The 18,494-nt window shown below is 36.8% G+C and overlaps 1 protein-coding gene across 2 annotated transcripts in view; it reads left to right on the forward strand.

Moving 5' to 3' along the window:
• The window catches only part of DTWD2 (DTW domain containing 2), a 92,197-nt gene that overhangs the window by 54,486 nt on the left and 19,217 nt on the right, over positions 1–18,494 (forward strand). Inside the window, exons 5-6 of one of the 2 annotated variants that reach the window (XM_012178252.5) lie at positions 11,475–11,603; positions 12,814–17,641. In XM_012178252.5, coding sequence (XP_012033642.1) covers positions 11,475–11,603; positions 12,814–12,828 — 144 coding nt within the window. In that variant the 3' untranslated portion in view covers positions 12,829–17,641. Of the gene's footprint in view, positions 1–11,474; positions 11,604–12,813; positions 17,642–18,494 lie in introns of those variants that run through there. The other variant, XM_004008691.6, reaches the window with a different exon arrangement.

Below are 18,494 nucleotides of genomic sequence, written 5' to 3' on the forward strand. Positions count from 1 at the left end.
TCCATTGGCAGATGAATTGATAAGAAAGCTGTGGTACATATACACAATGGAATATTATTCAGTTGTTCAAAAGAATGCGCTTGAATAAGTTTTAATGAGGTGGATGAAACTGGAGCCTGTTATACATAGTGAAGTAAGTCAGAAAGAAAAATACCAATACAGTATACTAATGCATATATATGGCATTTAGAAAGATGGTAACGACAACTCTATATGCAAGACAGCAAAAGAGATACAACTATAAAGAACAGACTTTTGGACTCTGTGGGAGAAGGCGAGGGTGGGATGATTTAAGAGAATAGCACTGAAACGTGTATATTGCCATATGAAATAGATGAGCAGTCTAAGTTCTATGCATGAAACAGGGCACTCAAAGCTAGTGCACTGGGACAAGCCAGAGGGGTGGGATGGGGAGGAGGTGGAAGGGGGGTTCAGGGTCAGGGGGACCCGTGTACACCCATGGCTGATTCATGTGACTGTATGGTGGAAACCACCACGATATTGTAAAGTAATTAGCCTCTAATTAAACTAAATAAGTAAAAAAATTTTTTTAAAGAAAAATACTTCATAGGTCCACATTGTTGTAAGTAGCAGAATTCTTTTTTATTGCTGAGGGAAATGGCACCCCACTCCAGTACTCTTGCCTGGAAAATCCCATGGGTGGAGGAGCCTGATAGGCTGCAGTCCATGGGGTCGCTGAGAGTCGGACATGACTGAGCGACTTCACTTTCACTTTTCACTTTCATGCATTGGAGGAGGAAATGGCAACCCACTCCAGTGTTCTTGCCTGGAGAATCCCAGGGACGGGGGAGCCTGTTGGGCTGCTGTCTATGGGGTCACATAGAGTCAGACACGACTGAAGTGACTTAGCAGCAGCAGCAATATTATATTGTGTGTGTGTGTGTGTGTGTGTATATATATATATATATATATATATATATCCAACTATCTGGCTATAGCATCTTCTTTATCCGTTTATATGTTGTTGGATACTGGTTACTTAGGGTGTTTACATATCTTTGCTATTGTAAATAATGCTGCTGTGAATTTTGAGGTGCAGTGCATGTATCTTTTCAAATTAGTGTTTTTATTTTCTTTGGATATATATATACTCAGGAGTGGAATTGCTGGATCATATGATAGTTCTGTTTTTTAATTTATTGAGGATTTTCCATACTGTTTTGCACAGTGACTGCACCAATTTACATTCTCACTGACAGTGCACAAGTGTTTCCTTTTCTTCCCATCCTGGCCAACATTTGTTATTTGTAGACTTTTTAATGATAGCCATCCTGACAAGTGAGAGGTGAAATCTCATTGTGGTTTTTATTTGCATTTCTCTAATAATTAGCAGTGTTGAATGTCTTTTCGTGTACCTGTTAGACATCTGTACATCTTGTTTAGAAAACCATCTATTCAGTGCTTCTACCCACTTTTTGATTGGGTTATCTTTGATAATTAATTCTTTGTCAGTAACTTGTTCTTTTCTGGTATTCAGTGAAGCTGTCTTCTGGTTCTTTCTTTTGCTCCTAAGACTGCTTTTTCTCTGCCTCTTCAATACCTTTTCTTCTTCCATCTTGTAAAAGTTGACATTCTGCTAATAAGTTTTATCTTATCCTACACTGTTGATCAAACTACTCATCTGGCTTTATTGCAGAAAAGCTGCGTTGCTTCACACTTACTCAATAAATTGTGAAGAAAGAATTGTGAATCATCACTAACACTACCCTTGTTAACATCAGTAGCGTCAGTACCATCCTCATAACATCTTTGTCTGTAATCAAGTACATACTATATGGCAGCCATTGCTGAACACTTCACATGTATTAGTGCCATAAAGCACAATTATTCTTTAAGATTGTTTAAGTTTTAGACTCTCAGAGTTTAAGTCTTGTTTGAGGTCATACTGTTATGCAGAGTTAAATTATATAAGTCTAATTTCCTGTCTTAAGCTTTTAGTGTGGTGTTTTTCTACCTCTCCATTCATGCACATTATTTTAATTCAAGGTTATAGAAAAGTGTTTTTAATAAAATGAAAAAGTGTACAGTTTTAACTCAGTAAATTTTAAAATAAAAGTTTTATGTGACAGGTTGAACTTATGAGGTAATTGCATAATATGTGCTTTATTTCACACCTAGGCTAATTTATGATTCATTTTCCAGTAGCTGTTTATGAAGCCATGACAGCTTTGTTAAATGAAATTTATCTTTGGTAAAAAAATGTTTCACTCGCAAGACATTATAAAATTGGTTATTACTTAGATGAGACTAGGAAATCAATTTCTAATATCCTAAATCAGTTTCTGTTCTATTTCCTAATAAATGATATAAATTGATGTAAGCACAATATGAATAAATACATACCCGTAGATATGGTTAGGTTGGACAATTTCCTTTTTAGATGTTCCAAAAGTTAGTTTCTATAGCATTGCTCAACAGAGACTTGTCTCCATTAAGTATTGCTGGAAAAAATAGATATTTGGGCAGCAGAAAGTAATGATAAAGCTTGTAATCTGTAGTGACATTCTTCTCTCTGGCCTGTTTAATGGTATAAAATTTTGTTAATTTACTGTAGTCTTCTAAAGAGTTATTGTAACCAATCATTTCTTTTTATAGTTTTTAAAAGTTTATTTTTAAAAATTGATGGCTAATTCTTTACAATGTTGTGTTGGTTTCTGCTGTACAACAGCATGAACCAGTCATAACTATGTGTATATCCCTTCCCTCTTGACTCTTCCTCTCGCTGCCCATCCCTCTCCTCTGGGTCGTTACAGAGCAGAGCACCAGGCTGGGCTCGCTGGGCTCCGCAGCAGCTTTCCACTAGCTGTCTGTTGGACACATGGCAGTGTATACATGTCAGTGCTGCTTTCTCCTACGTCTGCATCTCTATTCTTGCCTGCAAATAAGTTCATCAGTGCTGTGTTTTCTAGATTCAATATATATGCGTTAATATGCAAAATTTGTTTTTCTCTTTCTCACTTATTTCACTCTGTATGACAGGCTCTAGGTTCATCTACCTCAGTTCATCTGATTGACCTTTGTTCCTTTTTATGGCTGAGCAATGTTCCATTGTATATAACAGCTTCCTTATCCATTCATCTGTCAATGGACATCTAGGTTGCTTTCGTATCCTAGACTGTAACCATCAATTTTAATTCAAGGTTGTGGAAAAGTTTTTTTGTGCCTCTATTAATTCTTTTTTTTTTTTTTTTAAAGAAGAGGCTTTGAAACTCAGAATAAATTATTTATTTAAGATAAATTATATTTCAGTATTATTTTAAAGTTTATATTAATTCTGTCAATCTAATGTTTTAAAAGAATAATTATATCTTAGAATAAGGAGATAGACTATTTGACTTATAATGATAACTTCCTATTCTGTGATCTCATGAATCTATGTGTTTTTATTTTCTTTCTCTAGATGTTTCCATACCCATGGTTCTTAGTGACTTCAGATATACATTACTTGGAGTTATGTGAAAAACAATGGTAGATTAAATATTTGTATTATTAGGAAAAAGCACTAGTCAAGATATGTCTAAATGACTAAATATATAATATATATTTATATATAAATATTATATAAACAAATATTTAATATAAATGAAATATATAAATGATATATATGATTAAATATGTCACTGAATAAAATTTTAAATTTGTATCATTATTTGGATTTGCTTAAGTTTGAAGTTTTTAACTGCTTAATTTTTAGACTTCTGAATTGTATGTTTGCATTTTAACATCAAAGTTTTTGTATGTTGAAGAAGCGTGGTGTAACTTTATTATCACTTTAATGTATAAGAAAGCACTAAATTTTAAACCCGATGTGTTCCACAAGTTTTTTAGTAATTTTGGAATTGTGCTTTACCATGGAAACTTAAGAGGTGAATTTTCTCTGGTCAACTCAGAAAAAAATTAAACAATAATGTGTTTTAGAAGTAGCACTAATATTATCATTTAATCTATAACTAATGCTCCCTTTAAATTTATTTTTATCAAGTTTTCTGAATTTCAGCATTAACCTTGGAATCTTTCAGTTCAGTTCAGTCGCTCCGTCGTGTGCTACTTTTTGCTACAACATGGACTGCAGCACGCCAGGCCTCCCTGTCCATCACTAACTCCCGGAGTTTACTCAAACTCATGTCCATTGAGTCGGTGATGTCATCCAACCATCTCATCCTCTGTCATCCCCTTCTCCTCCTGCCCTTGATCTTTCCCAGCATCAGGGTATTTTCAAATGGTTCAGTTCTTTGCATCAGGTTGCCAAAGTATTGAAGTTTCCGCTTCAGCATCCGTCCTTCCAGTGAGTATTCAGGACTGATCTCCTTTAGGGTGAACTGGTTGGATCTCCTTGCAGTCCAAGGGACTCTCAAGAGTCTTCTCCAACACTGCAGTTCAAAAGCATCAATTCTTCGGTGCTCAGCTTTCTTCACGGTCCAGCTCTCACATCCATATGTGATACTGGAAAAACCATAGCTTTGACTAGACGGCCCTTTGTTGGCAAAATAATGTCTCTGCTTTTTAATATTCTGTCTTTTATATATGTCTTTTTAATATATATATCCTTTTAGTATGCTTGGAATCTTAAGTTTTAGAAAAAGTGTACAGACTTCATAGTGTGATGAGGTTGGAGCAAGACCACAGATAGTGATATTTATTGAGAAACTTTCACTGTTGAGAGGACTCCTCCCCTGTACTGTTGTTTTTTTATTTATTTTTATCTTTTATTATTATTTTTTTTGCTCTTTATTTTATTTATTTATTTTTCTTTACAATACTGTATTGGTTTTGCCATATATTAGCATGAATCCGAATCATAAAATTCCTCAGGAGTGCCTCAGTCTTGTTTTCCATCAGAATAGCTTTGTTTTGTTTGTTGGGATTTGCTGAAGAATTCATCCATTTAATTATTAACCTAGTTATAAAGAGCTCAGGGTCTTGAATAAGACTTTATAAATTCATTTATCTCTTTTACCATGATTGATTTTGGAACCTTGGGTAAGTTACTTCACCTCAGTGTACTTTATTTTCCTCATCTGTAAAATTGAGATAATACCAGTACTTACTTCATAAGGTCTTTGTGAGAATTGAATGAGACAATACATGTACATTTTCTAGAAAAGCAGTTATTGTCCAAGTGCATGACACTGTGCATGTAAGTGGCTAAGTCTGTGTTCATATTGGCAACTCTCTGATGTCAAAGCTGGACCCTTATCACTATGAGAACATAGTGTTGAACTAAACTGAGGAAATAAATGAAGTGGGTTGAAGAATTGGGACCAGAAGAAAACATATAGCACCTTGCCTTCAAAGGGCAGATCCTAAGCTCAGATAATGAATCCTGTTTATGAAAGATCATAGAAGAAAGGTAGCTTCAGAAAGGAGGGTTTTTATGTGTATCTTCCACTGGTAAGGAATTCAGAATGTCACTAAAAAGTTTATTTCAGCTTGTTCTAGATTAGGGTTGTTTCAGAAAGCCTACAAAATAGATTGATTTTTCTAGAATCCTTTAGGAGTGCAGCTTTAGAGTGCCGCTGTGAAAGTGCTGCCCTCAGTATGTCAGCAAATTTGGAAAACTCAGCGGTGGCCACAGGATTGGAAAAGATCAGTTTTCATTCCAATCCCAAAGAAAGGCAATGCCAAAGAATGCTCAAACTACTGCACAATTGCACTCATCTCACATGCTAGCAAAGTAATGCTCAAAATTCTCCAAGTGAGGCTTCAGCGATACATGAACCGTGAACTTCCAGATGTTCAAGCTGGATTTAGAAAAGGCAGAGGAACCAGAGATCAAGTTGCCAACATTGGTTGGATCATCGAAACAGCAAGAGAGTTCCAGAAAAACATCTATTCCTGCTTTATTAACTATGCCAAAGCCTTTGACTGTGTGGATCACAACAAACTGTGGAAAATTCTGAAAGAGATGGGAATACTAGACCACCTGACTTGCCTCTTGAGAAACTTGTATGCAGGTCAGGAAACAACAGTTACAACTGAACATGGAAAACAGACTGGTGCCAACTAGGAAAAGGAGTACGTTAAGGCTGTATATTGTCACCCTGCTTCTTTAACTTATATGCAGAGTACATCATGAGAAACACTGGGCTATACAATGGAGTAAAGACAGTCTCTTTAACAAGTGGTGCTGGAAAACTGGTCAACCACTTGTAAAAGAATGAAATTAGATCACTTTCTAACACCGCACACAAAAATAAACTCAAAATGGATTAAAGATCTAAATGTAAGACCAGGAACTATAAAACTCCTAGGGGAGAACATAGGCAAAACACTCTCTGACATAAATCACAGCAGGATCCTCTATGATCCACCTCCCAGAATTCTGGAAATAAAAGCAAAAATAAACAAATGGGATCTAATTAATATTAAAAGCTTCTGCACAACAAAGGAAAATATAAGCAAGGGGAAAAGACAGCCTTCTGAATGGGAGAAAATAATAGCAAATGAAGCAACTGACAAACAACTAATCTCAAAAATATACAAGCAACTTATGCAGCTCAATTCCAGAAAAATAAACGACCCAATCAAAAAATGGGCCAAAGAACTAAATAGACATTTCTCCAAAGAAAACATACGGATGGCTAACAAACACATGAAAAGATGCTCAGCATCACTCATTATTAGAGAAATGCAAATCAAAACCACAATGAGGTACCACTTCACACCAGTCAGAATGGCTGAGATCCAAAAATCTGCAAGCAATAAATGCTGGAGAGGGTGTGGAGAAAAGGGAACCCTCTTACACTGTCGGTGGGAATGCAAACTAGTACAGCCACTATGGAGAACAGTGTGGAGATTCCTTAAAAAATTGCAAATAGAACTACCTTATGACCCAGCAATCCCACTTCTGGGCATACACACCAAGGAAACCAGAATGGAAAGAGACACATGTACCCCAATGTTCATCGCAGCATTGTTTATAATAGCCAGGACATGGAAACAACCTAGATGTCCATCAGCAGATGAATGGATAAGAAAGCTGTGGTACATATACACAATGGAGTATTACTCAGCCGTTAATACATTTGAATCAGTTCTGATGAGATGGGTGAAACTGGAGCCGATTATACAGAGTGAAGTAAGCCAGAAAGAAAAACACCAATACATTATACTAACACATATATATGGAATTTAGAAAGATGGCAATGATGACCCTGTATGCAAGACAGCAAAAAAGACACAGATGTGTATAGCAGACTTTTGGACTCAGAGGGAGAGGGAGAGGGTGGGATGATTTGGGAGAATGGCATTGAAATGTGTACTATCATGTAAGAATCGAATCTGCAGTCTATGTCTGACGCAGGATACAGCATGCTTGGGGCTGGGGCATGGGGATGACCCAGAGAGATGTTATGGGGAGGGAGGAGGGAGGGGGGTTCATGTTTGGGAACGCATGTACACCTGTGTTGGATTCATGTCAATGTATGGCAAAACCAATACGGTATTGTAAAATAAAGTAAAAACAAAAATTAAAAAAAAAAAAGAAACACTGGGCTGGATGAAATACAAGCTGGAACCAAGATTGCCAGGAGAAATATCAATAATCTCAGATATGCAGATGACACACCCTTATGGCAGAAAGTGAAGAACTTAAGAGCCTCTTGATGAAAGTCAAAGAGGAGAGTGAAAAAGTTGGTTTAAAACTCAACATTCAGAAAACGAAGATCATGGCATCTTGTCCCATCACTTCATGGCAAATAGATGGGAAACAGTGGAAACAGTGGCTGACTATTTTTCTGGGCTCAAAATCACTTCAGATGGTAACTGCATCCAGGAAAATCAAAAGACACTTGCTCCTTGGAATAAAAGCTATGACCAACCTAGACAGCATATTAAAAAGCAGAGACATTACTTTGCCAACAAAGGTCCATCTAGTCAAGGCTATGGTTTTAAGAAAGCTGTTCAGTTCAGTTCAGTTCAGTTCAGTCGCTCAGTTGTGTCTGACTCTTTGCGACCCCATGACCCACAGCATGCCAGTCCTCCCTGGCCATCACCAACTCCCGAAGTTCACCCACACTCATGTCCATTGAATCGGTGATGCCATCCAACCATCTCATCCACTGTTGTTCCCTTCTCCTCCTGCCCTCAATCTTTTCCAGCATCAGAGTCTTTTCCAGTGAATTAGCTCTTCTCATCAGGTGGGCAAAGTATTGAAGTTTCAGCTTCAACATCAGTCCTTTCAGTGAACACCCAGGACTGATCTCCCCTAGGATGGGCTGGTTGGATCTCCTTGTAGTCCAAGGGACTCTCAAGAGTCTTCTCCAACACCATAGTTCAAAAGCATCAATTCTTCTGTTCTCAGCTTTCTTTATAGTCCAAATCTCACATCCATACATGACTACTGGAAAAACCAGAGTCTTGACTAGACAGACCTTTGTTGGCAAAGAAATGTTTGAACAGACCCTTTAAAAAGGTATCTGAACAGTGATCATAGCTGTTGAGCTGTTATCTGGTATTCTTATATATTAAATATACACTTAATGGAAGAGAAAAAAGGATTTTATGAGGTTTTAAGGAATTGGAATCATAGCTAATGCAGAGAATCAGTGGAAAAGACTGAAGCTACGTCTTAGGAGTAAGGTTTGGATAAGTTGCCTGTTTCTAAAGTGGAAGCGATAGTCTTACAACCTGTTCCAGTAGAATTCTAAACTCGCTAGTCGTACTCCTGTTCCTAAAGAAGTCATATTAAGAGTCCTTAGACAGCGTCTACCCTCGGACAACCAACTTCCAAGATCAAAAGTAGTGAAACATTCTTTGCATAAACATGGCTTCCAAAAATTGAAAATGAAGATTATATATAATGATTATACATAATATATGATGTATAATATACACATTAATCATAATGACCTGTAATTAATATAGAATTATAATTGCATATATATTATATGATCTTGGGATTCATCACTAAACATAGGTTTTAATACCATCATGTCTAGCTATCTGATTTTTTATCAGGTGAGCAGGAACTGAAAAACTAAGTGACTTGACTGAAATTAATTATTATCAACTTTGATATAGTAGTCTTGATCCCTTTAGTAGTTCCTCTTTCTACATAACATACTTTTATTATATGTTCATTTTTTTCTTTCTTGGAATAGCTAATTTTGCCATGGATTTTCTTGACCTCTTATTCATGCTGATGAGGCTGTTTCTAAAAATTATTATGATGCTTGTGATTTCTCAAGAAGATGGGTCAACAGGTTTTCTTTTTGGTTTTGCTCATTTACTTATTGAATTAAGCATGTGTTGAAGGTGTTGTAGCACATAAGTATAAAAAGAAAAGCTGTGAGATCATATTATAATGTTTTAATAACATATATGCTACTAATATAACAGATAGTAGTTATGTATACTCTTTTAATATATCCAGTTACTGAATAATCCCTGGAGAGATGATTTGTGAAGGATATTCTGAAATTTTTTAACAGATGACAGATTTCAAACTCTGTTTTCATACAGCTATGTGAGCCATAGTAAGAAATAAAACTGCCCCCCATTTTCTTTCAAAGATAAAATTAATTCCAATAAACAAAATTCACTGTGAATTTTGCATGTTTCCCATAGGTTTTGTTTTAATCAGATGTCTGTTATAAACTCCTCCACTGATAACTTGGAAATGAGTATTGAAAGCAGTAGTTGGCTTTACTCTGTTTTAGTACATTGACCTGATGAAATAATCAAAGCTGTTAGTAATTACAGTTAATCAGCATTATGAATTTTTATACAGCTATTTAATCATAGGCTTTCTGTTATAATTATAGATGTTTCTCAACCATTTTCTTCTATTTCTTTCCCTTGCTGCATCTATTTTTTATCTTGTCCTTTGGTTAAAATGTGAGGTGATTTTAATATGATCATATCTAAAACATAATTAGTCAAATATGTATTTCAAAATCACATACATTCTGTAGTGAATCTCTACGCACTTTATTTCTCACTTTATTTCCCCACTTCTCTCCCTCCCCCCTCTTTCCTTTATCTCTTTTTGAGGAAGGAAAGGAAACAAGTTGCAGAGAATTCTTTACAGAAAGAAGAGTGAAGGAACCATATGGGCTTAGGATATAGCTTTCTGAGTATAGGATAATGCTTGAGTTTCATGTAATTAAAGTAGAAATCAAAGAGCCAAAATTCTGACATTCATTTTTCTATTGCTTTTTTCATGTATGACTCTGTCTCAGCTAGAATATTATCTTGATGGAGAAAAGTATTTGTAGTATGCTACTACTTTTATCTAAAAAGAGGATATGTATGTATATGTCTGTGTGTTTATATGCATTCACATCCACACAGACATACACTTAACCAGTTTAAAAAATAATGGAAGGGACTTCCCTGGTGGTATAGTGGCTGGGAATTTGCCTGCCAATGAAGAGGACGTGGGTTCAGCTCCTTGTCTGGGAAGATTCCACGTGCTGTGGATCAACCACGCCGTGCCTTGAGCCACAACTGCTGAGCCCACGAGCCACAACTGCTGAAGCCTGTGCGCCTAGAGCATGTGCTCTGCAACAAGAGAAGCCAGCACAATGAGAAGGCTTTGCAGTGAAATTAGAGAATAGGCCCCACTCTCTGCAGCTAGAGAAAACCTGTATGTAACAACAGACCCAACACAATCAAAAATAAATTTAAAAAAATAATTGTTTAGAAAAGATACAACAGGAGACCTCAAAGACATTTAAAAAAATAGTGGAAGAATAAACTGTAAAACAAAAAATCCCAGTTGTCAGTTCTCCAAAGTGATTAAACCATTTTCACTCCTAATTCAATGTATGAGAGTTTCGTTTGCTGCATCCCGATTTGGTGGTGTTAGTCTTTTTTATTTTAACTGTTCTAATTGTTGTGAAAGGGGGCTTCTCTGGTGGTTCAGTGGAATAGAACCTGCCTGCTAATGCAGGAGACACAGGTTCAGTCCCTGGGTTGGGAAGATCCCCTGGAGGAGGAAATATCAATGCACCCTAGTATTCTTGCCTTGGAAATCCCATGGATAGAGGATCCTGGAGGGCTATAGTCCATGTGGTCACAAAGGAGCTGGACACAATTTAATGACTAAAAGCAACAATAACAGTAGCGAGTATGAAATGTTATCTTATTGTGATTTTAATTTATATTAAATCATGTTGAGCCCCTTTACATGTACCTATTTGTACTTGTATATATTCTCTTGTGATGTGTCTGTTTACTCTTTTGCCCACAAGGAGGGTGTTATTAGTCTTATTATTTTTGATTTGTAGGAATTTGTATATATTTTGAATGTATCCTCTTTATTAAATGCGTAACTATCTTCTTTTTGACAGAACAATAATGAAAAGATTTATGTAAAGAAGATATTGATACATTTAATATTTATAAACTAGTGATTTTGGAAGGAAATTAGAGTAATTAGTATTTAAAATACAGACCTTATGTTTTAAACCTAAAATGAAAATTGCATTCTATTCTGTTTTTGGTTTCAGGTGCAATTAAAAACTAGCATTTCTAGTCAGTATGTAATTCGGGCGCAACCAACAAATAGGTGCCTTTCTACACTGGAGTGTGCAGCTGTTGCTCTTTCTATCTTGGAGAAAAATAACTACATACAAGAGGTATGTCTTTGGAAAGTTACATAGTTTTTAAAAGTAAGTGTTCGGTTAGGTTTTTGTCTGGAAAATTTAAAAATGCATAACTTGTTAAATTTGTAGCTCAAGTGACAAGTAGACTATATCTGTGATAGAAATGTGTGTACTTTTAAAACCTTCCTTTCTCCTCTGATGTTTTTCTGTTAGTTTAGCATTCCAGATTGCATTATTTAAATATTCATTCTAGGCTGTGCAAACAGCATTTGTAATATGCTAAATTGTTTTTAAGTAGCATAACATTAAGTACAGTTTTTTCTTGGCTAGATATTTCAGCATTCTGTATTTCTTAGTATTTGTGTTCTCTTGTACTCGACTTTTTTCTTTTTAATTAAAAGAACATTTTACAGCAACGTTTTTTGCATTGGTACTTTTATTTGAGCAGAAATATCAACTTTCTGTTTATCTTATTAACATTGCTTAGAGTATAAAAAGATACAATTTTTTTGAGGAAAAAGCCTACTGAATATAAAAAGGTTATAACCTGCAATCAACATTTTATTTAATTTCCATGAAAGCCTGATGATTTCATATATAATTCATAATCATTAGTAAATAATAACATTCTAGTAAGCTCACTGTCTCATTCTGTTAGAACTTGTAAGAAACTTTACACTTATGACAAGGAAAAATTACCAAAATAAAACTGAATTGTTAGATTTTTTTAATTCGTGAAAATTTTTGATAAATTCAACTCAAGAAGATAAGTCAGAGGATAATAGAGCATAACTAAATGAAGTTTTGTAACTCCTCCTTCTCTCTCTCTCTCACACACACACACACACACACACACACACAGACACACACACACCACACACACAGAATCCTCTCTTCTGCCTTTTTCCTCTCTCTCTCATTCATCATGGTTCCTATTATAAAAGTATGCCTTAGCCATGAAGGAAATTCCAATAATGGATAAAAGCTCAGGTCAGAATCACTGGATTAGTTACCAAAAAAGAAAAAAATGAAAGACCTGCAGGGCGAGGAGAGTTAAAGAATGCTAGAAGAAGCATTGAACTGCCCTTTTCCTTTCACCCTACCCTAAGCCATGTCCTGTGTCAGGATTGGAGACTTTCTTCTTTTGGAAGAAGTAGGGTATTGTGAATAAACTATTTTTGTGTGAATCTGTGTGAGTAGAGTTAATTTGGGGTCTTGACAATTTCTCTTTTTCTCTTTTGAGGAAAAAAACTCGTGAGGAAATGAGGAATCCTAAATCCTTCCTCCAATTGACCAGGGAGTATTCTCAGACATTTTCCCCTCTCCCTTAACTTTATCACCTATTCCAATGTACCTTGCATCAGCAAAACACACTTAATATTCCCCTATACTTATCTGTCAGCTTTGTTTATTAACCATCATCTCTGTATGTTCTTGAGAAGAAAGTAACACTATACTTAGGTATCTTAAAGGAGAGATGAAACTCAAGACTGTTGTTTAGGCTTGCTTTTTGTACAGTCTCTGTATTTTCCTTTTTGTTGATGTAAAACAATAGGATCAGCCAACATCAGACATCACTTCAGTTACTCAGTCTTGTCCAACTCTTTGTGACCCCATGAACTGCAGCACGCCAGGCCTCCCTGTCCATCACCAACTCCCGAAGTTCACCCAAACTCATGTCCATTGAGTCTGTGATGCTATCCAACCATCTCATCCACTGTTGTCCCCTTCTCCTCATGCCCTCAATCTTTCCCAGCATCAGGGTCTTTTCAAATGAGTCAGCTCTTCACGTCAGGTGGCCAAAGTATTGGAGTTTCAGCTTCAACATCAGTCCTTCCAATGAACACTCAGGACTTATCTCCTTTAGGATGGACTGGTTGGATCTCCTTGCAACCCAAGGCACTCTCAAGAGTCTTATCAAACACCACAGTTCAAAAGCATCAATTCTTCGGCACTCAGCTTTCCTTATAGTCCAACTCTCACATCCATACATGACTACTGGAAAAACCATAGCCTTGACTAGACGGACCTTAGTCGGCAAAGTAATGTCTCTGCTCTTGAATATGCTGTCTAGGCTGGTCATAACTTTCCTTCCAAGGAGTAAGTGTCTTTTAATTTCATTGCTGCAGTCACCATCTGCAGTAATTTTGGAGCCCCGAAAAATAAAGTCTGACACTGTTTCCACTGTTTGCCCATCTATTTGCCATGAAGTGATGGAACCAGATGCCATGATCTTAGTTTTCTGAATGTTAAGCTTTAAGCCAACTTTTTCGCTCTCCTCTTTTACTTTCATCAAGAGGCTTTTTAGTTCTTCTTCACTTTCTGCCATAAGGATGGTATCATCTGCATATCTGAGGTTATTGATATTTCTCCCAGCAATCTTGACTCCAGTTTGTGCTTCTTCCAGCCCAGCATTTCTCATGATGTACTCTGAATATAAGTTAAATAAGCAGGGTGACAATATACAGCCTTGACACACTCCTTTTCCTATTTGGAACCAGTCTGTTTTTCCATGTCCAGTTCTAACTGTTGCTTCTTGACCTGCATACAGATTTCTCAGGAGGCAGGTAAGGTGGTCTGGTATTCTCATCTCTTTAAGAAGCCCCCTTACAGAATGGGTCAAGCTGAACATAAGGTCCCAAAGCAATAGTGAGGTCATTAAGTTATCATTCTTTTTGCCTTGGTCACTTGGGGTAGTGGTAGTGACCAGAAGTAGAAAAATGATGTTTGATAGTCAGGTATGTTATTTGGGAGGTTCTGATAAGATGAACAGCAGGAGCATGAGCAGAAAAAAAGCATAATGAGACATCACAAATCGCTTATTATTGCATCTGGCTGACAATTAGCTTTCTTAGTGGGAGAACTCCAAGTCAGCCTGTTTAAATCTAGCTGCAGTAAAAAAGAAAAAAAGAAAATTGGTGCATTCTTCTGAGAAACACAATTAACATCTGCTTAGAAATAGGTGTTTTCTTTCTTTCCTGGGAAAGAAAGCTATAACATGCCTTTTCCCCCCAATAATCTTTTGTTAGATGTATTCTTTTTTTTTTCACATCCATCTAGACTAATAAATTTATTTATTTTTTTTAAATTTTATTTATTTATTTATTTTTTATTTTTTTATTTTTTAAATTTTAAAATCTTTAATTCTTACATGCGTTCCCAAACATGAACCCCCTCCCACCTCCCTCCCCATAACATCTCTCTGGGTCATCCCCATGCACCAGCCCCAAGCATGCTGCATCTGTATTCTAATATAACCTTAAGATGATGAGGGGAGGAAAATTACTATTTTTCAGCTGGCTTCATTCTGTAGAGGTGGGGCTTCTCAAAATAAAGCACTTGGCATAGAATGGCCTTCTTAGTCTGTTGACTCATTCTTTTCCTTTATTCTTGAGCAGTTTTCAAACACTGGGAAATAGCATGATACGAGTTTTGAAGCAAGTTTGAATTAGAACTTCATCACTTGTCATCATCAGTTTTTACCAGACGGCAATTCATGTAGTCTCTTTGTGGCTGCTTTCTTATGTGTAATATACAAGAAATAGTTACCTCATAATATTGTTATGAGAAGCATAACATAGGGATACTTTATGTTAAATGCCTGACAGCAGACTCTTCAAGAAGATTTCATTGTTTTGCCTTTCCTTGTCTCTCATGTTCTTGTCTGTAGATTGACAGAAAAATTGAACTGAAAGTTGGTGACTTTCATTCTGCTATTGTAATATGTACCAGGGTTTTTCATACCTTGGAAGCCGTATGAACTTTTATAACTAGGTGGGGCAAGGCTTTGTGCTGTAGCCGAAATGCCTTAGTTCTACTCCATCATCAGAAGCTGGTAATAATGGTCTTTTGAAACTGTCACTTTGCATCTATAGACAAGGGATTTACAGAACCCTGATTTTCCCCCAAATAAACTTTTAGAAATTAGCTAATTTTGTAACTAGAGGATATTTTTGTTCTTCTGAACAAGTAAACCTCTCATATAGCTTCACATTGCCTCACATAGAATCTTATGAATGTATAGGGAAATATTATCCTTTATGTCAAGTTGTATGCTAAGCACTTCAAATGTATCATTATAGCCCACCATAATAATAACTGTGTAAGATGGACTTTACATCTTACCTATTCCTCACTTTACAGATTAAGAAAGTGAGGCAAATAGAGATTACCTAATTTATCTGGAAACACATAGCTGGTGATTTCATCAGTACTTAAAACTCCAAAATCAGAATGGCATAATGCACTCTCTGTACAGTGGGGTTTCCAGTGGGACCTCTACTAATAATACTGAGGGGTGCAGGCTGATGGATGCACCATCTAGACACATCATTGTACTTTTATCAAGGAAGGAGTGAGAGGACGTGGGGAATCATTAACCACTTTTAAAGCACCTGTCCAGACAACTGAGCGACTTCACTTTCACTCTTCACTTTCATGCATTGGAGAGAAATGGCAACCCACCCCAGTGCTCTTGCCTGGAGAATCCCAGGGACGGGGGAGCCTGGTGGGTTGCTGTCTGTGGGGTCGCACGGGGTCGGGCACGACTGAAGCGACTTAGCAGCAGAGATGATGCACACTATTCATGCTCATATTTTGTTAACCATGTCCAGTTATATGGCCATACCTAACTTCGGAGGGGACTAGAAAAATGCAGTCTGCTCATGTATCCTGAAAGAGGACTGGTATATTTGTAAGCAGCCCTAGTGATTATCACAAATCTGTCTATCTCCAAAATTCATTCTCTTAATTACTTCAGAGAATTGATAGAATCTTATCTTCGGGAAGTAAAAGTTGGAAGCCCTTATAGGAGTTATAGGAGTATTATAGGAGAATTGCTCTTCTATCATGAAGAATCTAATAAATGTCATAGCATAGCAATAGAAACTTCAGTTGTCTTAGTCTGTATATTGTCCTGGATGTGTGTCTCTGATACGATGTTTCAGGATCCAGACACTTCCTTTGTTGATCCTAAAAGTAATATATAGTCATTTCTGTATTTCTTCTCTTGTTTGAAGAATTGAAGATACTAAAATTATAAGAACATACCAGAGACTTTCTGCAGCAATGTCAGAGCTTTTTCCAATATGTTTGTCTTTTTCTCATTGGTGTCAGTTGGGAGTTTCCTTTGGTTGCATGTAACAGAGTCCTTACTGCAGTGGTTGAACCATGTATGGGCTTATTTTTCTCCCGTGAATAAGAAATGCTGAAGTGAGTAGTCCAGGGCTGGGGATGCAGCTGAAAAGAATATCAGAGACCTAGATTTCTTCTCTTTCTGTTCATCATTGTATGTTTTTGGCTTTAATCTTCATTTTTATTGCCCGGTAGTCACATAATGGTTATCTCACATCTAACAGTCATGTTCCAGATATGAAGAAAAGGCAAAAGCCTATGATGCCTGCTAAGTCTGTCCTAATCCAAGGCCTTCCACTTATCTTGTTGGATAAACTGTCACTAGTTAGTGTAGTATTGCTAATTGGGCACATTGCCACTTTGTATGAAGTTTTGGATTTTTTTGAAATAAGAAAAGAATGGACATGGAAAAGCAACTCTCAGTGAGTGCCACATATTTGTAAGAATTCATTGTAAATTAAAACTTAAAAGCCCTTTGCTACCACTTATGTTGTACATGGGAGGGAATACATTTTTATGTAGACATTGTGAAATTTTTGTTGTTAAATCTATCTTTAGATTTAACTATCTATTTAACTAAAAAGATCTGTGTATCTTTTTATTTTTTCAAAACAATCTGCACAGTCAGGTTTGTTAGTTAAAAGCATAAGATAGGTATCGGAGAAGGTAATGGCACCCCACTCCAGTACTCTTGCCTGGAAAATCCCATGGGTGGAGGAGCCTTGTAGGCTGCAGTCCATGGGGTCACTAAGAGTCGGACACGACTGAGCGACTTCACTTTCACTTTTCAGTTTAACGCATTGGAGAAGGAAATGGCAACTCAGTCCATTGTTCTTGCCTGGAGAATCCCAGGGACGGGGGAGCCTGGTGGGCTTCTGTCTATGGGGTCGCACAGAGTCTGACATGACTGAAGTGACTTAGCAGCAGCAGCAGCAGTAGATCAGGTATCTCAGGCCCAAGGAAAAAATCTGACTCAAATATGTTTAAAATGCTGGCTTAATCTTTTTATTTTTTCCTAACTTTTGAATTTGAATAACTTCACGGACATTATGGCAGCAGCAGCAGCAGCAAGGACATTATGCTCCAGCTGTTTTACAACCTTCGCTATTCTTGCATTATCTTATGGGTCCATCTAGTTCACATGTTTGTGTTTTATATCTGGCTCTATAGGTATTTGAGTTTAGACAGCTATGTATACAGTTACAGTTATTTCAAATGCACCAAAAACTGAATATCTAACTGGTATGTGGGCCTTGGGTGGGCTTCCTCTGTGGCTCAGTGATAAAGAATCTGCTTGGAATGCAGGAGACACAGAAACGCAGGTTTGATCCCTGGGTTGGGAAGATCCCCTGGAGGAGGAAATGGCAACCCACTCAGTATACTTTCCTGCAGAATCCCATGGACAGAGGAGCCTGGAAGGCTGCAGTCCATGGGGTCACAAAGAGTTGGACATGACTGAAGCAACTGAGCACGCATGTAGGCCATGGAGTAGTGTGAGAACTAGTAAACTTATCCATTGCTGCCATCATCTAATTGTTATCAAGTAGCAGGAAGCTTGTGTTAGTCTGTGATTGAAACTGAATTAACTAATTTGTACTGAAATGTCTCTTTTAGTCTGCTTGTTACAAATTATTATAATGACAGCAATTTTTGTACTGTTTGAATATATTAAAGTATAAAACTAAGTTTAGACTTTGTGACCTATATAGAAAATTAGTATTTGTATCTTCTTACTGGAATTCCTCAGTGATGTAAGATATGAATTTTTATGAATTATTCATTTAGAAATTA

The sequence above is a fragment of the Ovis aries genome, chromosome 5 (assembly GCF_016772045.2).
Source record: "Ovis aries strain OAR_USU_Benz2616 breed Rambouillet chromosome 5, ARS-UI_Ramb_v3.0, whole genome shotgun sequence".
Classification (NCBI taxonomy): Eukaryota; Metazoa; Chordata; class Mammalia; order Artiodactyla; family Bovidae; genus Ovis; species Ovis aries.